The sequence below is a fragment of the Mchenga conophoros genome, linkage group LG1, assembly GCF_057382185.1.
Source record: "Mchenga conophoros isolate Kocher_MC1m ecotype Shallow Benthic linkage group LG1, M_conophoros_male_GT1.1, whole genome shotgun sequence".
Taxonomy (NCBI): domain Eukaryota; kingdom Metazoa; phylum Chordata; class Actinopteri; order Cichliformes; family Cichlidae; genus Mchenga; species Mchenga conophoros.
The window spans coordinates 25,536,035-25,558,676 of NC_140526.1; the positions used below are offsets into that span (position 1 = coordinate 25,536,035).

Consider the following 22,642-nt stretch of genomic DNA (forward strand, 5'->3'; position numbering starts at 1 on the left):
CCCCCCCCCCCCCCCCCCCCCCCGCCCCCGCCACAGCGAGGCGGTATGAACTTTGCGTTCTGTAGAAAATATTGCACATCGTTGCAGGTATAAATGGACTGCCTTCTTGAATTTTTTCCCCCCCCTGCTCTCGATTGGAGGAGCACTCCATATCTGCCTGCAACTTCGAAAATCAACCGTGTGCCTACAAAAGAACAAACCAACCCACACTTGTCGACAGCTTCCCTCTAAACAGGTGAATCAGTTCCCAAAGGTGCAGCACTGCAACCCAGCAAACTAACCGACGCTTTGCAGTGTGTGCCCCTGAGGATTTTCTCTTTTAAAGAACAGACTCACACTCATGTTCATCACAAAAAGGTCCCTTCTTTTCCCAAAAATCACCCAGTCACAGTTAAAGCCTGCCATATACCAACCCGAGGACAGTAGATTAGACACAGAAGCACAGGGAGACAGAAAGGGGCCTTCTCCACAAGGAAGAGAGAGCACTGCATTGATCGCACCACACAAGCTACTGAGAAAGGAAAAGAGGGCGCTGTAATATACTGAATATGTAAATAATGTGACTGTACAATGCTTTATAGAAGACAGAGCAAACACTACCTTAAAACCCCCCCTTGAGGCACATTTATGGTCCAAAGTTCAAAGAAAGATCAGAGTCTCTCAACTTCATCTGCTTCTTAAAAAAAAGAAAGAAAAAAAAAGGTTTCAGCGACAAATCATGGTGGAACTGGGAGACTGTGAGAGCAATACCCAGGGATCAAAGTAGCATCAAGCTTTAGAGACTCAGTTTTTAATTTGATTTATTGGTGCTCAGCGAATCAAAACACAGTAACAACAAAGAATGTCAGAAGAGCGAATGCCTAAAGGGCTCCAGTGTTATTTTACATCCCTGTGTAAGGTATCATTTTCTAGTTTTCTGATGGATGAATGCCAGAATATAGAGCTTGACTTGTTAATGTCTTATTTTATTTTTTAATCATATGTGATGTATCTTGAACTTCTAGTTTTTATTTTTCACCTTAACTGCCAGTATGTGTATGATGCTGAGAGAAGTCTGCCTTTTTTGAGTTTTAACTTCCCTCAGCAGTGAAAATCCTATTTAAAAAAAAAAAAATTAAAATAAAATAAAAGCAGCTGTATGAAAGTCACTGAGTGAAGTTGTGTTTTGAAAAACAAAAACACATCCGTGCACCTTGTGCTTCTGTTTCCGATGCTCTCGACTGTTGCGGCATAGCTTAAGCTGTGATGGAGCTCAATATTATGCTTTAATACGGAACCTCCGCCTTAGAGGCAGGGTGACCTTGAAAAGAGAAGAGCTAAAACATTCTTTTAGACGGAGGATAACCTGAGGGGCTGCATCAGGGGTCTCAAACCTGTGATTCTAGAGCCACATGTGATTGTTTTGCCCTACTTTACAGTGGCTTTGCCATTGGACTATTTTTAAAGTTGTTAAACTGCTGTATGTTTCAGTTACTGTCAAAGTAGGCTGCTTTTAATGTAATTAATTTTCTCCCAGAGACCATTTGCAGTATAGTAAATGGATTGGTGCTTATATATAATGTACTAACAAGTGAACGCAGTGGAAGTAGTACTTTAAAGGAGCTCATGAATGAAGAAAAGAGTGGATGGATGGATGGATGGATGGAGGTTAGTGAATCAGAAAGTGCAGATGATTAGTGAGGATGAAGGCAGGGCACCTATGAAGAGTGGAAGATGGTCCAGATGACATACCTGTGGAGGTAATGAAGATGTGTAGAGGGCAGTGGACTTTTTGATCACTGAATTATGTGAGGCCTGCTATGATGTCTGGTTTGTAGACAGTGACACTGGGGGAAAAAAGAGGAGGTGGAGGTAACAGAGCTGAAGATGTAAAGGTTTTGATTGAAATGACCAGGAGGGACAGGAGTAGAAATGAGAAGACATGGTTATAATCGACAAGGGAGCTACCAGGCATGAGGAAAAGAGGAAGGAATAATACAAATAAAGGGACACTTTTGTCTGTGCTTTCCAACATTCGCAACTGAGGTTTAGTATCTTACCCATGGATACTTTGGCATGCAGACTGGAGTAGCCTGAGATCAATCCATGATCTCCTGATTGGAAGACAACCTGCTTTATCACATGAACATTCACCTGTAGCTAGTCTACTTCAAAGTAATCTTAAACATCTCTTTCAATTCTCCTGTTTGTAAGAAAAATAGGTTTGGTGTTTTTTTGTTTTTTGTTTTTTTTTAATATCATGTGATAAATTAAACAAAAACAACTGTAACTGCAGCCCACTACAAAATAGTCACTTGTGTTAAAATCTTTTAGTATTTTATACCTGGAAGAAACACTGATGCCTAACAGGCTGTGTCAGCTTTATTAGAGAGTTCCAATATAGTTTGTGGCTCCATTCAGAATCCACTCAGAAATTTATATTTGGGCCTCGAATATTAAAAACATGGGTTATTATGGCTAAACTACCTAAAGTGGAGCTGGGAATGACCACAGTAGGTTCACTCTACAGTTTAATAACAGCAGTCACTACAAGCAAATATATCACTGAAAAAAGCAGAACTACAGCGCAGCACACTGGGTTATGCAGAGCTGTGCTTTATTGCTTATGAATGTAACAAGATGATGAGACTATGAAGTTACACGGTCTGCCTTTGAGGTGAAAAAAAACCTAACAGAAGCACTGAAAAAAAGTTCAACATTTTGGAAAAAATAAACTTATTTGCTTTTCCGATGAGTGAAGGCCAAAACAGGAAAACCTGAAACCCGTTTGCCTGGATTTGTTTGAAAAGTGGAGGACAGACATTACACAAAGTCTTTGAAGACCCGTTTTCAGACTCTCTGCCTCGGATATTACAGCAAATAAACGTATTTTTGTCAGTGTTGAACTCCTTCAAAGGTGAAGTTTTTTTCAATATAAAGCCCTTACTATGCATTTTTTACAGGTCCAGCAGTCCCATGCATCGATCACTAACTCAGAGGTCATATCGACTGTAAAGTGCACATTAAATGAATCACACAAACATAATTAAATAACAGCTACATGAACATAATTTACTCTCAGGAAAGCCCTTTGAACTGTACAGTATAATGAGACGATACACAGGACGACTTGCAACTTAGAACAGAAACCAGACCACAGTCAGTATTTAAACTCAGTTTGAAGCCCTCCAAAGGCCAGTCTTAGGCTTAAAAGAATCTTTGACATCTTGAGAAATTTTGCTTATTCACTTTCACTTCACAATTTTTGTCTTTTTTAAGAGAAAACTTGTTAATAATCGAGCAGATTCAGAGGTGCTGGTACTTTTCCCTCATTTCTGGTCTTTTTGCTGCCGTGCAGAGCTTCAGAGCTGTGTGGTACTGAGTGAATAAGCAAGTTTCCTTTGATGGCTACATATTAAAAGGACTCATGTCTACATATTAAACACTACATAACCATAAATCTCTGTCTGACTTCACTTGAAACCTATTAGACACACGTGAAACGCAGCATTTAAATCATTGAAATCTCTGTCTCTGAAATGTTTTGTGCTACAGTCAGTCTGACCAGGTGAAGGTGTTTGCAGCACGCTCTCCATATTTGTCTAAAGTCTCAGCAGGCGTAAGGTGGAGGTTTCTCAAAGGCGCTGTAGGAGGATGCATAGAGCACCGGAGCGTTGGGGGTCAGCATGTAGCCTCCTGGGTCCTGGGTGGCTCCCTGAGGCTGTGGCTGGGGGAGAACCTGAGAGGGCAGCTGGCTCTGGTTCTCCTCAGACGGGCAGGAGGAGGGGGAGGAGACAGGGCCTCCCCCAGGAGGGAGCATCTGGGGAGTAGCAGGTGCCTGGTGGTTGGTGTTATGCTGTGGGAGAGGAGGAGAAACAGGAAGTGGTTGGCTGCAAAGGCATGTGGAAGTTCAGCCAAAGAGATATCAAATATCAGCAAAGATCAGTCCTGAGCCATCGATCAGAAATACGTAACCAGTGCAAAACATCTGCTGCGACTCTGTTATGAGCTACAGCTGTGCTTTCAGCTCATGTGTAACAGGCATTAGTTCACTTCCATCACCAGCTGTTTTGATACTAGAGTGCTAGTAGGCAGGAATGTACACTCAGTAGCGAGTGCATCTCCCTGTATTTCACTCTTAGTTTTGGCCTCAGCTCCTACCTGCATGGATACTGGGTAGTTGGGGTAGGCGGGCAGAGCCTGCCCAGACGGACAGAAGTTGGGGTAGGTGAGCATGTGCTGGGTCGGGTTGTACAGGATGTGAGGTGCTGGCGTTGGGCTGGGAGCGATCTGAAGAGCAGGCTTCTGCTGGAGGAAAGGGTAAAACATGCTTTATGTAAAGAGATCACTAAAAACAAGCTGCTGTTAAAATAACCGGTTAACACACATTTACACAGATGCAGGAACACATCAGGAAGTTTAAACTGCTCAAAGTTGATGCGTTTATTTAACCAAATAAGCATGTAGCCAATCATAGCATGTGACTGCTTCTAAACTCTCTGAATTCAAAGTTTTGGGTTTCTGTTTTTTTGGGAGGGAGTGGGGGCAGAGTGAGTTAAATCCTCTTGGACTCCTCACCACGATATCCTTATACGCGCCGAGGATGGCGGCGGTGATGATGCCCAGGAACAAGCCGATCACGTTGAGCACCACCGAGGTCCACATCAGGCGGTACAGCTGGACCACATCCCAGCAGCCGCTGACCCCGGTGAACTCGTAGTAGTGTGAGGAGTACAGGCTGGAAGATAAGGACAAGTTGTGACATGGCAGGAAAATCGCAGGTGTAACTTATTTAAGTTCTGCTTTATGGCTCTTATTGTAGTTTCCATTTCACATCCCAGACTGTTTTATCCCAAACCTTCCAGGATGGCAAGAAAACAAAGAGTCTCCTACACCATCCATCACTTTTTCTTGCTTTATTATTTCCAGACAGCCTTTTATCGGCTTATGACTGAGTGGTAACGCGGTCAAAGGCACAGGGAGAATGTTTTGAAAGCGCTTTCTCGTGTGTGTGTGTGTGTGTGTGTGTGTGTGTGTGTGTGTGTGTGTGTGTGTGTGTGTGTGTGTGTTAGGCTAAAATATCCAAGATTTAAGAGCTGGCTGTCATACAAGAAAGAGCTGAAATTTCCAGGGTTTCTCTGAGCTCTTTCTCATGTCTGGGATGCTATTTTCCTGCTGCTCTCTGGCCTCTATGTTATTATTAGAAGACTATAAGCTCATAACTGGAAAACAGAAAAAAAAGTGGTTGGCCGGTATTCTAACATGGCCTGCAGAAAAGCTCCTCTGAAACTAAACTGGAGAGAAATGGTTAATTAACACAAACCTGTGTTGTGTTATGGCCTGCAGACCTGCAGTTTGAGTTTGTCTCACCTCTCGCAGTTATACAGGTAGCAACAGTAGCAGGTGTTGCTCCTCACTTTCAGCTTGCATGACTTCTCAAAAGAGTGGCACATCACCTGCAGCTCCAGAGAGTGGATAAATTAGAGAGAGATGGGTTAGATGCAGATGCAGAAACCAGATAAACAAGAACTGCATGGACCAATAACCAAACACACACACACACACAAAGTTGTCAACATATTGCTTCCACAGCATCTACGTTCTTTTTATTTGATTTGCAGAGGGAGACGGAAAGCTGTTGCTTTCAGTGAGCCAGTAAATCTGTGTAGTAACATCATTTGACCACTAGGTGTCACAGCACCCTTTGCAAAAGTTTAAACTGAGCATTAAAAGGTTTGTCAGAGCACACAATCAGTACTGTGGTATATTCTTTAAAGCAGAGGTGTCAAACATAAGGCTGGGGGGCTCAGAACAGGCCCAGCAAAGACTTTAATCTGGTCACTATTGGAAAATGTGAAAGTAGGCGTACATTTTTAATTGTATTTTTATAAGTTTGTCCTACTGAGGAAGACCTCCCCCACTTCCATTCATACTACACCAAAGTCATGTAGTAATAGATAAACATTTGAATTACAGATAAATGCTGTTTTTTCACTATCTGCTATAGGAATTTCACCACGTGTACACAGTAAAGTAAATAAAAAAATCAAGTAAATAAGAGCTATGAAAACATTTTTTACACATTTATTTGTGTTTTTTAAGCTCAGAGAGCTGTGCTGGGAGATTTCCTTCATTGCCTACAGCAGCGTTTATTTCTCATGTAGAAAAACTGAGGCGCACTCTTGAGATGACACTTTATTAAATGTGTATTTAAACTTCTTCACACTGACAGAAAGAGGGGCACAGGGTTTACACATATATCAGAATCACCTCAGTGTAGTAGCTGTCGTAGGCGTAGCCAGATCCACTGGGGTGAAAGTCACACATGCCCTTCTGCATACGCGTAATGTCCTGAAAAAGAGAGCCGTTACACATCCATCCTGATCACATCCTCCGCAACCCTGCTGCAGCGCACCGTCCGCTCTACCCGGTGCACAAAACCCACCTCGTTCAATAAAACCCTTACTGAACTTTATGCAACGTGAAGGCTAATAAAATCATTCTTACTGTCCAGAGCTTGACTGTGCAATAAATGTGACTTTTACAGTCATGAGATCACAAAATGAATATATCTGCAGAGGTCTGATAAGCACCCGGGGATCGATAACGGGGACGGGGTCCAGCTTTGAAACTCTCATTAGGAAGTAGAGGCTCCTTACACAAATAACTGCGAGAAATACTTTATAAAAGGGGATAATTCCCCTGTAAATGAATGGAATTTAAATGTGTTTTATTTGAAATTAAAATGTAATTAGGATGATCACAGTTGGTGAGGAAGAACATTTCTATTTAATGTAATTCTATGTAGTTACTTCTTTGTTTCCTATAAAAACCTGACTGGTTACTCTGTTGTTCTAGTGTTTCTACCTTTAAACAGGTGTAGGCAAATATAATTACAATGTAATTTCAAATAAAATACATTGAAATTACACCTTTAGTTGTGAAGTGTTACCAAAATGCACACAAGCTAAACTCTACACTCTGATTTAACCTGTGAGAGTGTTTGGTGATCACATCCCAGCTGATTTATTGTTGTCATCAAAGTTTCTGTGACACAAAGAATTTAATCAGGCCTGGTATCCTGAAAGTTTGACAGCTTTTCATGTCGCACAGCAGCTCGCTGCAGGGTGAGATTAGTTGGTCTACCTTGCACCCACACGTTTCTTGATCTGACCTTTTGATCTCAGCATGTGTGGTTAAACCCCGTCTGTGAGGATGCCTGCTTGAGTTTATGTCAAATACAAGTGATACTTACAATAAAGTCTGAAGCAATTATCCCATCGACGATGGCACAGAAGCAGGCAACGATGACTCCGACACTGATGAAGATTATCGAGGACACCAGCTTAAAGAGAAGCGAAGGGAGGAAAGCACAGAGGAGAGTCACGAGACACGATTTAGTAAAACAGAAATAAGAAGTAAGTCAAAAACAAAACTATCAGAGCAGGTGCAGCTTGTGTTTTTGTGTTATTTGCATGCATGTATATCTAAATAAAAGCAAAAACAAGATTTTATAAACTCAACACACAGACACACACACATATTTAAGCTTGGCATGTCTGCTGATTGACTGCAGGGCAATAAAGGCAATGTAGAGACTCTCGCTCTGCCAGCACAGAGGAGCTTTGTGGCTGATTTACAGGCGAAGAAGCAACACGCAGGACAGAGCAAGGTCAGTCCAATTCTCCCACACACGCAGACACACACACATATTCGTCTTCACATCTTTGTGAGGACATCAAATTGACATAATGCTTCCCCTAATTAACCATCAGAAAACAAAGCCGAATCCTAAACTCAAATTTGTACTTCTCAGACAAACTGAACAATGCAGCGCACACGTGGGTCTCCTATAAGGCTTCTTCTGTTAGATAAAATCATTTTCTAATATCACACACGCACACAGCCCAGCAGACCCAGCTGGCTGATCACAGATGTCTGATCATAAACTTTATCATCGAGCATTGGTTACTGTCTGTTCAATCGCTCCTCCAGGACTGAACCTCCTGCACAGAAACACAGTTTCTCTCTCTCTCTGGTAGTTGTAGTTTGAGACCAAAAAGCAAGAAAAAAATAAAAATATTTTTGTAGCTTATTATAATCTGGCATCAGTGGCTTACTGTTTTACAGAGGGCAACAAGTACAGACATAGATGGAAAAACAGTATATAAATGAATATAAAATATAGTTTGTGCAGTTCTAACAAGCTGGAAGTTGTTATGATCGCCGTCTTTTGTCTTCCAATTGTTCAGTTTTTGGTTAGTCGCACTTTAGAAGTCATCTTGTTGGCACAAAAATACTATTTATGCCTGTGAACATTTTTTTATAGATTCAGTTTAAGGAAATCAGAACAAACTGTGTGTTTTTATGACAGGCTGCTAGTAAAAACATGTCTAAAGACTATGTAAAAGGGGATCTTTGCTAGCTTGTCTGTTAGTTTGAAAAAGATTGAATTTGCATTTAGAAAATGACAGAAGAAAATGGAAACAGTTGGTGGGGGGACCACTTCTATAAAAACGGCCATTTCTTTGTTCACCCAGTTCAGGGTGAACACGCTAGCGTTAGCTTTAAAGCTGCTGAGACAACATTCATTGGGATGAACGTGCAAGCTGATCCAGAGGTTAGCTGATCACAATCGCAGCAGATTTATGAACTGAAAACTGAGGCTGGATCTAAATGAAGGAATCGTTAGAGGAGGAACCTTTCACAACCACAGAAACAAGTATGGGGTCTGTAACTTGGACCCTGTAGATCGTGATGGTCACAACAATCAGCTCCAGGTATTAAAACAGGATGTTGTTTTGTGTTCTTTCTTTTCCATAAATCATCAAACTCTTTTAGCAAAACAGGTTTGCGGATGATTACACTGTCCCGTTTATTTGGGGAAAAATGGATACGAAGGCATATTAATTCTGAGCTTTTCCTGAGCAAAGTGAAATAAGAGGCAGGCTGAGAATATAAGCTTTTCTGGGTGGGTTTTATCTGCCACTGGTCCAGACTCTCTGCTTCATTAGCGGTTTAAATGGCTCCGCTTTTATGGGCTGCAAGTGGGAGATGAGGCCAACGGCAGAGACAATAGAGCCTGACAACTGCATTACTTCACATTACCTTAGCACCAGCTGCCAGCGCATAAAATATCCATGCCACCCAAACCTCCCCTGATACTGAAAAATCAAATAGTGTAAAAGATTAAAGACACGCGGCATACTGTAGATGGTTTTCTACTCTCAGGAGCCGCTTTGGGGAAGAAACATTAAAAAGATGGGAAAGTAATTCAGTCGAATCCTTTTACTGACATGCAACTGTAAAGTGTGAAGTAATTTACTTGATTACCGTATCTCTGAATTTAATCTGCTACATTTTAAAGCAGTTTTTTTTTAATTCTACATGAAAACAGTCAAAGGCGTGTCAAGCACCTCTGTAAGATTTATTCTGATAGTGCTCAGAACGTTGAGCCTTTTCTCTAATCCTCGTTCATTTACACAATGTTTGGGAAGAGCTGATCTACAGCGAGTGCAGAATTATTAGGCAAGTTGTATTTTTGAGGAATAATTTTATTATTGAACAACAACCATGTTCTCAATGAACCCAAAAAACTCATTAATATCAAAGCTGAATGTTTTTGGAAGTAGTTTTTAGTTTGTTTTTAGTTTTAGCTATTTTAGGGGGATATCTGTGTGTGCAGGTGACTATTACTGTGCATAATTATTAGGCAACTTAACAAAAAACAAATATATACCCATTTCAATTATTTATTTTTACCAGTGAAACCAATATAACATCTCCACATTCACAAATATACATTTCTGACATTCAAAAACAAAACAAAAACAAATCAGCGACCAATATAGCCACCTTTCTTTGCAAGGACACTCAAAAGCCTGCCATCCATGGATTCTGTCAGTGTTTTGATCTGTTCACCATCAACATTACGTGCAGCAGCAACCACAGCCTCCCAGACACTGTTCAGAGAGGTGTACTGTTTTCCCTCCTTGTAAATCTCACATTTGATGATGGACCACAGGTTCTCAATGGGGTCCAGATCAGGTGAACAAGGAGGCCATGTCATTAGTTTTTCTTCTTTTATACCCTTTCTTGCCAGCCACGCTGTGGAGTACTTGGACGCGTGTGATGGAGCATTGTCCTGCATGAAAATCATGTTTTTCTTGAAGGATGCAGACTTCTTCCTGTACCACTGCTTGAAGAAGGTGTCTTCCAGAAACTGGCAGTAGGACTGGGAGTTGAGCTTGACTCCATCCTCAACCCGAAAAGGCCCCACAAGCTCATCTTTGATGATACCAGCCCAAACCAGTACTCCACCTCCACCTTGCTGGCGTCTGAGTCGGACTGGAGCTCTCTGCCCTTTACCAATCCAGCCACGGGCCCATCCATCTGGCCCATCAAGACTCACTCTCATTTCATCAGTCCATAAAACTTTAGAAAAACCAGTCTCGAGATATTTCTTGGCCCAGTCTTGACGTTTCAGCTTGTGTGTCTTGTTCAGTGGTGGTCGTCTTTCAGCCTTTCTTACCTTGGCCATGTCTCTGAGTATTGCACACCTTGTGCTTTTGGGCACTCCAGTGATGTTGCAGCTCTGAAATATGGCCAAACTGGTGGCAAGTGGCATCTTGGCAGCTGCACGCTTGACTTTTCTCAGTTCATGGGCAGTTATTTGGTGCCTTGGTTTTTCAACACGCTTCTTGCGACCCTGTTGACTATTTTGAACGAAAAGCTTGATTGGTCGATGATCACGCTTCAGAAGCTTTGCAATTTTGAGACTGCTGCATCCCTCTGCAAGATATCTCACTATTTTTGACTTTTCTGAGCCTGTCAAGTCCTTCTTTTGACCCATTTTGCCAAAGGAAAGGAAGTTGCCTAATGATTATGCACACCTGATATAGGGTGTTGATGTCATTAGACCACACCCCTTCTCATTACAGAGATTCACATCACCTAATATGCTTAATTGGTAGTAGGCTTTTGAGCCTATACAGCTTGGAGTAAGACAACATGCATGAAGAGGATGATGTGGACAAAATACTCATTTGCCTAATAATTCTGCACTCCCTGTACATTATCAACAGTACAGTTACTCTATAGAGTGAATACACTACCTGCCCAATCTCCGGTTCCACACCTTCTTTCACCTGATGGACATCAGTTATTTTTTCATTCATTCATTGCATAGCCACACACACACACACACACACACACACACACACACACACACACACACACACACACACACACACAAAACTATGGTTTGTTACATCGAATGTGCATGGAGCTGGCTCCAGACGAGGATGCCTAGATTACTTGTTTTTGGGGGCAATCAACTTGGTCAGACTGGACTATTTGAAGAAATGAACAGGCTCAGTACAGCTAGAACTAAACCCAGTTAAATATTTAGCTATTGTTTATTCTAAGCTCACAGATTTAGCTAAATTAAACCACATCCCACTTTTAAAGAAAGTCAAATACGATCTAGCTAGATGGAAGTCACTACCCATATCACTCATGGGAAGGGTCGTTTCAATAAAAATAATGGTTTTGCCAAGAATCAGTCATTTATCCTCAATGATCCAGAGTAAACCTTCACCCTTTGGAAAGATGAAGCCCCATGTATTAGCTTAAAAACACTACAGAAGACCAAGGATAGAGGAGGACAAGGTCTGCCTAACTTTCACCACTTCATCTTAGCCAACAGGCTACAATACATCTCAGGACAGCATCATTGACAGCATGGTGGGAGTTTTAAAAAAAATGACTGAGTCTTTAAATGACTAGAAATCCCAGTCTCCAATTAATACAATACAAAATCACGAACAGAGTGCACTACACAGGTCGATGGATGTTCATGATGGGTTTTATGTCATCTAACACCTGCTCACGCTGTCAAGGGAAAACACCTGACAATTACATCCGTGCTCTTTGGTTCCGTCCACCTGTTCATGTTTTGGTGCTGGATATGTGAAACCCATCAAAGTGCTCCAGCCTCCCCTTCAGTTTGCTTTTCTGGCGACTTAGATGATGTCATTATGGAGATGAACACAGTCCGCCTTATGCATTTCTAAGAAGACCTCATGAACTGGAAAAATAAAAATAATCTTAGCATTAACCAATATAGAGGGGGTAAGGGCTTGGGGCGTCTGGAGGTTTGCTAGGTGTAGGTCCCCTCCATGCCTTCCTCAGGTCCTGGAGGGCGGGGCTGTGGCTTCCCACACCCACTGTTAGACACTTACATGGAGAAACCTCATGAACACAAGTGCTAACGTATACCGGTACCCAGACTAGAGATGGCACGATACCACTTTTTTATGTCCGATACCGATATCATAAATTTGGATATCTGCCGATACCGATATGAATCCGATATAGTGTTTTTTAATCAACAAAGCTGTTTTTTAAATATCTTGCTGCATTTTGCAAGTCTGCAAGTTCATACTCAAGTTTAAAACAACAACTACACTAAAGCTATTCTGTTATACCTGTATACAAAAAAAATATTTCATAGTTCAGCAATACTGATCAATCTAATAAACTTAGACCTACACCATCCTCCCTATTCTGGTATTTTAAAGAGTACTTAGCGTAAATATTAAGCAACCTAACTAATAGGGTTCCAACTCCCAGCAACAACAAAAATAAATAAATAAAAAATAGGGAACCACCCCTCACGCTCCACCTCATGATGCTTAATCGACGTAATCAACCTTAATTTGATGCAGTGTGAAAAAAAATGCACAGAAATCAATTATTTTTCAAGAAATATTAAATAGATTCAACATCTTTCTTCAACAAAATTGCAGACTGCACAGATGGTACCTTCCCAAAGGAAAATGTACTATAGCTTACTAGGGTATATATATTAGACTTAATAGTCACTATGTACAGTAATTGACTTCTATTCATTTTACATCAAATTAAAACTTTGTGTGTCAGATAATTATTTATTAAAAGCTAGACATTTTAAATGAGAATAAGAAAGAAAAGTATGTCTTTGTGCCCCCTTTTCCCTGTTAATGCCCTATCGGCCCCCCTGGCTAAACTTTGCTAGATCCGCCCCTGCACAGTTACCAGCGTCAGCTACGTAGAAAAAGATCCTGGAGTAGAAAGTAATATTAAATAAATTCTAACAACAGCTTATCAAGCTTAAACGTGCTGCTGTTGTTCAGCCGCTGGTTTCCTCTTTCTGGTGCAAAGTGGGCCAAAAACAAACAAGAGAGACGGACTCGTGACAGAAAAGCCGATCAGCTGATCATTTAAGCAGTTTCACGATTGAAGTAGCAGCCGGAGAGCGAGAGGCAGTCGCTCGTTAAGCTTAACGCAGGAATGCTTTACAAACATTCAGAGATGGACTTACACACTTGCTTTACTTCTCTCGGGGATAACTTTGTCGGAGATGAAATGCCAGGTTGCTATCCAGACCACCGACAGGTCCCGCATGCCACAGCCGCTCTATCACGTGATGCATACTGCTCCGACGTGCTAACGTTCTGAGGTGAGTTACGGCGTGTTGCAAGTTTTGTGAGCTGCTTTCGTGATATTTAATGGATCGGATTACATTTTTTATTTTTCTCCGATATCCGATCCAGTAATTTAGGTCAGTATCGGACCGATACCGATACGTAATATCGGATCGGTCCATCTCTAACCCAGACACACACTATTTTGGGCTGCTGCTGCCTCTAAAAATATCTTGTATTATTAGTACTGTGTGCTTCTCAGTAACAATGTCATTGTTATTTATGTTGGTTGTTGCCGTGGTTTCTCTGCTGTTTGAAGCAGATTCTCAGTGTTTTCTCTCTCTCATCTTCTTCTTCTCCTCTATTTTTCTCTCCCTGTCTTTCTGTTAACTTTCCTTCCAGCTTCTCTTTCTTTCATATCCCCTGGTCTTGTCCATTGTGGTTGTAACAATCCAAAGTAAAAAATCCAAATAAAGTCCCAATAAAATAGAGCTATCAAGTGGACCATTATAGCGAATGCCATTACGCTCAACTTGTGAAAGTAAATCTGTTTGGCATTTTCTGGCCTTCTGATTGCTAAACTGCTGGACAGGACAGGGAAAAAAGAAGAAGAAAGAAACACAGAGAGGAACCCCCCCCCCCCACACACACACACACACACACACACACTAATAACATAAAATGAGGAATTTTACAACCTGGGTAAAGATACCTATCAGGTTATGTAAGCAAAGTTGCTGACCTCTGCAAGGACTTCCTCCCCTGCTCAGTGGTCCAGTGTGCTATCATGTCACCAGCTGAACACACCGCTATTAAGAAGCAATCGTCCCCCGGCCAGTTGGGTAAAATACGACCCTTTAAAGGCCCGCCGCTCCTCTCTCGGAAGCTGCAAGGTGACCATGAGGACGGCAGCGTGTGAGATACCGGCAGTGCCTATGGGAGAGGCCACCGGGGTAACGAACACGAGCCACGTGAAGCGTGTGGTCATAAAGAAACATTACAGGGTCTGAGGGCAGTGAAGCCTGTTATCACACTGGATGTGTGAGAGCAGATAGAAGTGGAGGGTTTTTTTACAGACAGATTTTCACGCTTCACAGTCCGTCACAAAGGACAAAATGAAACGTGGCTGGACGAGTCATTAACATTTGTAAAGCTTTATTCAACAAATAGACAGAGAGAGCTTTCCCTTTAGCTTACTTTGAATTAGATCACGAGGAAAAGGGATCAACAGTTGGACAGAAACGGGAGAGAAGACGCATAAAATGAACAGGGAAAGAAGGCACAGGTGAGGTCAGTCAGACACTAACAGGGGTGGGAAGATCAACCTTCAAAACTGGAAAACCGGAAAAGTATGTGCGTTTATTGCACCCAAAGTGTCAGACCTCCAACCAGGTGGCTTTTTGCCACATTTTTAAAGATGAGTCCGAAAAGGTCCTAATGTAGACTATAGCAGAGTCTCAGCTACATAAATAAATAAAGACACACATGTTTATATTGTGTGAGCCTTTTATATTCACTTAGTGTTTTTTAATATTTGTTCTTTCTTTGCCTCATAGATATTCTGTAATTTGCTCATCTCACTGCTGTTGTTTTATTGTTGTCTTTATTCTGTGATAAAGCAGTTAGCTGTGCATGTTTGATTTAGCTGTTTTTGCCCTTCCTCACAAAAACACACACAGCTCTGTGTCCTTGTCTAATTTTCCAAATTTTGACATGGAAGTTTCAAAGTTTGCTAGAAACATTCCTCTGAGATTTTGGTCCATGTCAACATCTCAGCATCACAAAGTTGCTGCAAGTGTGTCAGCTGCACATCTATGATGGGAATCTCACATTCCACCACATCCTAAAGCTGCTCTATTGCAGCGGTCCCCAACCTTTTTTGTGCCACGGACCGGTTTATGCCTGACAATATTTTCACCGACCGGCCTTTGAGGTGTCGCGGATAAATACAACAAAATAAAACTAGTACCGGTACCGAAAAAAAGAAGATTTATTCATAACACACGTGAAAAGACCCAGGAAAACCGAGTTAACGATAAAAACGATAACAAAATAACGCTGAAAACCGATAAAACCCCTGAAAACCATACATTTCACACCTGAGTCTCAACTCTCGCGGCCCGGTACCAAACGACTCACGGACCGGTCCGAGGCCCGGGGGTTGAGGACCGCTGCTCTATTGGACCGAGATCTGGTGACTGTGGAGGCCATTTGAGTCCAGTGAACTCATTGTGATGTTCAAGAAATCAGTTTGAGCTAATGTGAGCTCTACAACACAGCGTGTTATCCTGGTGGAAGCAGAAGATGGGTACACTGTGCTCACAAAGGGATGGCCATGTCAGGTAGGCTGTAACGTTTAAGCAATGCTCATTTTGAGCTCAGGGGCCCAAAATGTGCCATGAAAATTTGCCCTAGCAGCCAGAACTGCTGATACGAGGCAGGGTGGATCCCTGCTTTCATGCTGTTTATGCAAAATTCTGACTTTTCCATCTGAATGTTGAAAAAGAAATTGAGACTCAGACAGACCAGGCAATTTTTTTCCAATCCTCTGTTGTCCAACTTTGGTGGGCCTTGTTCATTTTATCTGACAGGACCACCCAGTGTTGTCTGCTGCAGCTGTAGAACTTCACTAGGTCATCTTGATCATGTCTACATGCCTAAATGCTTTGAGTTTCTACCACGAGATTGGCTTAATAGATACTTGCATTAAAGAAAGTTAAGCAGGCATAGGTCTGTGTATTTTCTATATAATACTTTTTTGGTCACTTTTACCACTTATCATTTGTTGTTATTTTTATTTAGTATGTCAACCTCACCTGAGAATTCTAATGTGCATAAAAACTGCTATAAAATTTCATTTTAGCTGCTTTGATTTGGGTGGGCCTGATCTCTGATAACAACGAGACGGCCTACCTGAAGGAGATTAGGAATCTGGAGAACTGGTGCCAGAGGAACAACCTCCTTCTAAACGTCAGTAAGACAAAGGAGCTGATAGTGGACTTCAGCACTAAGCAGGAGAGGAACTACCAGACCCCCGTCATCAACGAGTGCCCAGTGGAGAGAGTGGACAGCTTCAAATACCTCGGAGTTCACATCACGCAGGACCTGTCATGGTCCTGTCACATCAACACCGTGGTGAAAAAGGCCCGACAGCGTCTCTACCACCTCAGACGCTTGAGAGACTTCCAACTGCCCTCCAAGGTGCTCAGGAACTTTTACTCGTGCACCATAGAGAGCATCCTGGCGGGAAACATCTTAACCTGGTTCGGGAACAGCACCATGCAGGACAGACGAGCTCTACAGAGGGTTGTGCGGTCAGCTGAGCGCACCATCCGCTCCGAGCTCCCTGACCTGCACTCAATCTACAGCAGGCGGTGCTGGACCAAGGCCAGGAAGATGGTGAAGGACCTCAGCCATCCCAACAACAGACTGTTCTCTCTGTTGAGGTCAGGAAAGCGATTCCGCTCCCTGAAGACCAACACAGAGAGACTGAGGAGGAGCTTCTTCCCGCAGGCGATACGGTCTCTCAATCACACCACCACACAGTACTGACCCACACATATGGTTCTTACACACACACTGGACTTTCTGGACATTGTTTTTGCACACATTGTTTTTTTGCACAACACTGGTCACTATATTCTTCATTTCCGGTTAATACTTGTACAGCTGCTGTTATTGTGTATATATTTATTTATATTTAGATTTCTTCATACATTCTTATATAGTTCTATATTGTGTATTTTGTTGTACAGTTATTTTATTTTCAACTTTAATTTATATATTTTATCTTATTCCTTCCCAGTTAAATTTACCCTTCATTCTAATTTGTGTTGTACAGTTATTTCATTTTTAACCTTAATTTATATTTTATTCCTTCTTAGTTAAATTTACCCTTTTTAATTTTTCATATTTATTTCCTATCTTATTCATAGCCTTTTCCTTTTTTGTTTTCTTTAGGTCACGAGCAGTTGTCCAAGCATTTCACTACATATCGTACTGTGTATGACTGTGTACGTGACAAATAAAATTTGAATTTGAATTTGAATTGATTTGATTTGATTTTACAAACCTTCATTCAAACAGGAAACTTCTGTTTGACTGCAGTAGATGAGCTTATCACTTCTCTTCAAACCACATCAAAATCTTCATCTGCTGTTGTATGAAGTCAAAGGACCAAAAGCGTTGGCCAACCCAGGAAGCGAGGCAGGCTCCGGTGCTCTCAGGTGTCCGCGGCATTGTGGCACAGTTAGTTGTTCTTTAATGAGCGGCCTCGCTCTGCGAGCCAGCTCTCGTGTTACAGGACAAGCCTCAGATGCAAGAGGGAAGAAGATACCTACGTGAGAGCCGTGCCTTATAAGAGACACCGTAGACCAGCGATCACACCATTAAAGTTTAAAGCACAGAGCTGGGAGTGATGCCAGAGAGACAGAGACGGCAGCTTTCGGTGTCTTTCCTGCTGTCCACACATTTAAATCCACACAGTCTGAGAACTGAAACAACGAGGACTGCAGATCTTTATAAAGATTTTAAAAGCAGGTTTATACTGGACCCTGTGGGCCGTAAACACACACACACACACACACACACACACACACACACACACACACACACAGATGCTACATTTCTTTACATATGTGAACAAGCACAAGGATATCTTGGTAGACCAGATCAGATACGATACACTGCAGAGCCAATGTGATCTGACCAGGTCCACGACACCTGGACAACACATGAAAAATTCACAGCACAGACACACAAACACACAGAAATTCAGGTGCAGTCATTCAGGGACAGGAAAAAAGAATTGATCTGTTTTAGGACACAGTTTACTTGAATCTAACTCACTTCCCTTTAGCACACGATCATTTGACAAATACGGCTGCTATAGCCAAACGTTTACCTGAGACCTGATGACCCGGAGGCCTAATTGAGTGCGTCATACACCCATTCACTCACTCACAAAGTCTGTTGGATCGTTTGCTTCTTGCTAAATTCATTGTTTGTTATACTACAGCGAGGGGGGCAGATTTCCTCACCTCCTATCTACAAAACCTTTATCTTTATTTGCACCCTGATTAGACAGGAGCTCCTTCACGCACCAGAAAAAACCAAAGAAATGAAATAAAAGGACACATCCAAACGCAGAAGCAATGTCTTTACAAAATCCGATGCCCTCATCTCAAATGCAGCTTTAATACACCCGTCATCAACCACGCCCGTACTCCTCCATTAATAAGAAAACCCTGTGTAATCAAATATTTGCTTTAGCTTCGACACCTTCTGTGGTTTGAAAACACCCTTATCATACCGAGTCTCTCAGAAACCAAACATGACAAAGGGTCATTTATCACCGTTGCCATTCAGTAATCTAGACCAGGATCCAATCAGCCTACATTCAGCTAGCTTTATCAACTTACGCACTTTTCCACACGCAGCACACTGAAATGTGAAATATTTTTATGCCTGTGGGGCCATAATTTCACGCCCCCGACTGGATTACAGTGCTTTAATCTTACAAGCACTTAGCTGAGCCCTCCTTCTCTTACCTCCACAACAACAGTGGCAACAACGCCAGCCGCTTATTTAGGCTCTAAAAAGATTTCAGAAGTCTAAGTCAGGCGTAAGGGTGGGGGCGAGATGTGCCGCCGTGAGAACATGCTGCAGCTCGTCCAGAGGTCTGGAAGGGAAAGCAAACAGGACGCCGTCGAGGAGGAAGGAGATGAAGGCATGAATGATTTTAGTTGCAATATTTGAAATCGATGGTTGATTGGAGATCAACAGGGGGTAAAAAAAAGGCAGATTTGGAGATGAATTTGATTTTTGATGGTGAGGAGGAGAGGGTGGAGTCCAGAATGACACATGGGCTGCTGACCTCGGGAAAATGATGAGACGTCAAAGAGGAGGTCCGGCACTTTCCAGAGCAGGAACAGTTTAGTTTTCTTGCTGTTCAGTTTGAGGAGCCTCAGAGAGACTGAAGGCTGACAGTCACTACCAAGGCTCTGCTTTGAATTTAAATACTGAGGAATTCCCCTGTGAGGGTTACAGAGCTACAACATCCAGCATGCCAGCCCGAATAACCTCTGTTATCCAGCGAAGCAGCTGAGAAAACTAATCAGACCTCAGCTCGACAGCTGGATGAGCTGAGCGTTAAAATCAGGACAAACTTGCAGGTGAAAAACGAGGAGTGGTACCTCACTGATGTCACACACTTAGTCTCATGCTGGGTTTCATGTGCTGTGAATGTGATCCTGACCGGCCGACTTAAATGTCACAGCGCAGCTTCTGGTTGCTGCTGGTCTTGAGGCAGCGTTGGCCTTGTTGGCAGCCGACACAAACAGCTCAGCGCTGTGGCCATTTTTAAAACCTCCTAATTCACATTCGAAATCCACTTTATGTACTGTGGAGTTTTTCAGAAGCTCTAATCTTTCTGTAGACAGGCCTACCTGTAATCACCACTCCTGAATCATTTAACATGATCGTTTCTTTGAGCACAGAGAGCCACTGTGAGGATATAATACCTGTGTCCCTGCCTCAAATAAAGGGGCGCTGTCAGCAACTGACCAATACTAACCCAATTTCTCTTCTTGTCACTGAAGTCCAGAGAAAAATATATTCACTTCCTCTCACCGCAAATCCTGTCACGCACACTAACCCGGGCACAAGGACCGAGGATGCATTAGGCCTCCCGTGAGTAATCCGATTTGCTTCGTGCTCATAAGAGCAAATTCCCACAAAACAGTTTAGGGAATTTGTAAAGTTTGTAACATAATCCTTTAATTTGTGATGTATATATATCCTGTTTTCCAGGAACAAAGCCTCATTTTTAGAGGATGAGTGTGATGGAGATTAAAAAGCTGACAGAAATCGCACAAAAAAAAGGCTTCAGTGCAGCTTCACCTGCTTCACCCACATGTCTGTGATGAAGCCATACCGGTGCAAACTAGCAGCATGTGACTGAAGCTGACCAACTTCACATTTTACATAACTGAGCCAGATGTTCCCATACACCGAATAAATCACTCATATGTAAGATATCACCTGAGAGCAAACCCCCCAACAAGGCTGTGGTGATGTAAACACACATTAACTGATGCTTCTGTTTGAGGGTAAATATATGTAGACATGCACCATAATTTTAAGTACACTTGCAGCTCCTCCTTATGCAAATAATTTGGCTGTAATCAGCCAGTGATGCAGAAAATCCTCCAAAAACCTGTGCTAGATATCATTTCTTGAAATAGAGGTGTGGTTTAGGAGGTGGGGCAGGTCGTGTGCTAATTAGGTAGGTTAGTGGTTTGATCCCTGGCTGCTACAGTGTGCATGGCAGAGTACCCTTGGGCAAGATACTGAACTCTGAGTTGCTCCTGATGCATTCACAGGGTGTGAATATTGGATAGAAAACACTTTGACTCTGTTTTTGTTGACCTGTCCAGTTTACCCTGCCTCTGGTAACCATGAATTGGACAAGGGGAAGAAAATGGATGGATGGATATTGGTCACTTCATCTGAGGGATTTTTTTTTATGGGAGTAAAAACTTATACCTATATCAAACCAGAAATGTTATAACCAGTCAGTTTATTTTTTAAAGTTTCTGATTATTTGAGGTCTTATTTAAGAATATGGAGGTCTACATGGAGACAAACAGGTGTTGGAGGACAAGAATAACTGAAATCATCATCCGCATTTGAATCTGACAAGAGGAGCACACTCACCATAGGTCTGCGGTTTTCCACCAGGTGGATGCCAACAATACCCAGAAATGCTCCGAAACTCAACTGCAGGGCACAGAAAGCAGAAACTGTGAGTATACACGTGAAGGGTCTGAGAGAGGAGCAGAAATGTCTGTTTCATGACTGAGAGCACGTTAACTGAGTAAAGGTGACCGCCACTCACTATTATGCCCGGGTATAGTCCAACGACCGGCACGTTGTCGGTGCGAGTGGCCGAGATCAGACCTACGGTCAGCACCAGCAGACCCAGTGTGAGCAGAGAGATGGTCACCCACAGAGCAGTTCTCCTCCGACGATGGTACTGAGCTGCAGGGTGACAGAAAACCTCTTTTACATTCAAACACACTCAGGAAACATCTTTCACCCAACTCGCCTGATTGTGATGGTTTAGACTGCTGACTGTTGCAATCATGCAGCTGAAATGCCTCATGTTAATGTCAAGGCACCTTCATTTGTCTCTTTATTATTGTAGGTTTATCATTTGCAGCACATCTCATTTTTGAGATGTTTTTCTTTAGAAGGACATGCTCAGGAAATTTTTATTACACAGAAGGAAAACAATGAATGAACAGTAGAGTGAAAATTAAATGACAGTGCAGTAAAGCAGGATTTAAAAAAAGGAAAAGCATAAAACTATGTGAGTAAATCTATTTTTTCCTGAACTTGTCTCACATAAAGTCCCTTTTATCTGAGAATTAAACTCTGCAGGAGTTATCCAACCTTTTCCTCAGATATTTAACTACACATAAACGCTTCCTGGACAAATAATCCTAGATGAATAAATAAGATTATATATATATATATATATATATATATATATATATATATATATATATATATATATATATATATATATATATAAATAAATCTAAAAGATAAAATAATATAAAAACCTTTAAGATAAAATAAATTAAAAGGTAACATTTTCAGGTCTGTTGACTGAGAAAGTGACTGTAGGTGTACCTGTTGGATCCAGAGGTTCAGGCGCAGTTTGCCGACTTATCTGCGGGGTTTCGGGCTGCTGCATGTTCACTCTGCGAGGATGGATCTGCCCTGAAACGAAGAGACAGATCAGGAGGATGGAGGCGATTCTCGCAGTGTTTTATTTCTCGACTTTTCTGTCTCTTTAAAACCGACTCCTCATCCCCTTCGAGGCTGCAGGTTCGAGCAGGCTTCTTCTTGTAATCCACTCAGTGTCCAGATGTGGGGTCTGATCACAGCTGACTGCCTCTGAGCTCACGAGGGCTCAACTTTACTTGAAGCCTTAAAAGGAGAGCGACACACAGAGAGAGAGAGGCCAATCAGCTTCCTGTATTCACCTCGGTGATCAATTATTTAGTTATTGATTTTACATAAGTCGATATATATCTCCGATTTGATTTATGCTGAAAGTAATTACACGATCAAACTTTACGCACGATGTGATGCAACAGAGGGTTTGATGTATGCTTGCTGAGTGTTGA

At 42.0% G+C, this 22,642-nt stretch overlaps 1 protein-coding gene across 2 annotated transcripts; it reads right to left on the bottom strand.

Moving 5' to 3' along the window:
* Positions 1 to 2,594: 2,594 nt before the first annotated feature.
* tmem255b (transmembrane protein 255B) lies at positions 2,595 to 22,373 on the bottom strand. Of its 2 annotated transcripts, none has more exons than XM_085280820.1 (9): positions 22,143 to 22,373; positions 21,343 to 21,485; positions 21,162 to 21,224; positions 7,235 to 7,324; positions 6,250 to 6,330; positions 5,350 to 5,435; positions 4,558 to 4,717; positions 4,141 to 4,284; positions 2,595 to 3,835 (listed from the first exon to the last, which is right to left on the bottom strand). In XM_085280820.1, the coding sequence occupies exons 1-9, from the start codon at positions 22,204 to 22,206 to the stop codon at positions 3,590 to 3,592; spliced, it is 1,077 nt and encodes a 358-aa protein (XP_085136946.1). In that variant the 5' UTR covers positions 22,207 to 22,373; the 3' UTR covers positions 2,595 to 3,589. The 2 variants fall into 2 exon arrangements, with proteins under 2 accessions (XP_085136946.1, XP_085136936.1); XM_085280810.1 differs by having other exon boundaries at positions 4,141 to 4,287.
* Positions 22,374 to 22,642: the final 269 nt, after the last annotated feature.

Bases quoted from the DNA above. Each gene is read 5' to 3' on its own strand.
- tmem255b (XM_085280810.1), bottom strand. From the start codon at position 22,206: ATGCAGCAGCCCGAAACCCCGCAGATAAGTCGGCAAACTGCGCCTGAA. The intron at 21,225-21,342 runs GTGAGTGGCGGT...TGTGCCCTGCAG, and splicing joins GACTATACCCGGGCATAATA to TTGAGTTTCGGAGCATTTCT. The intron at 4,288-4,557 runs GTGAGGAGTCCA...CCTTTCCTCCAG, and splicing joins GCGCGTATAAGGATATCGTG to CAGAAGCCTGCTCTTCAGAT.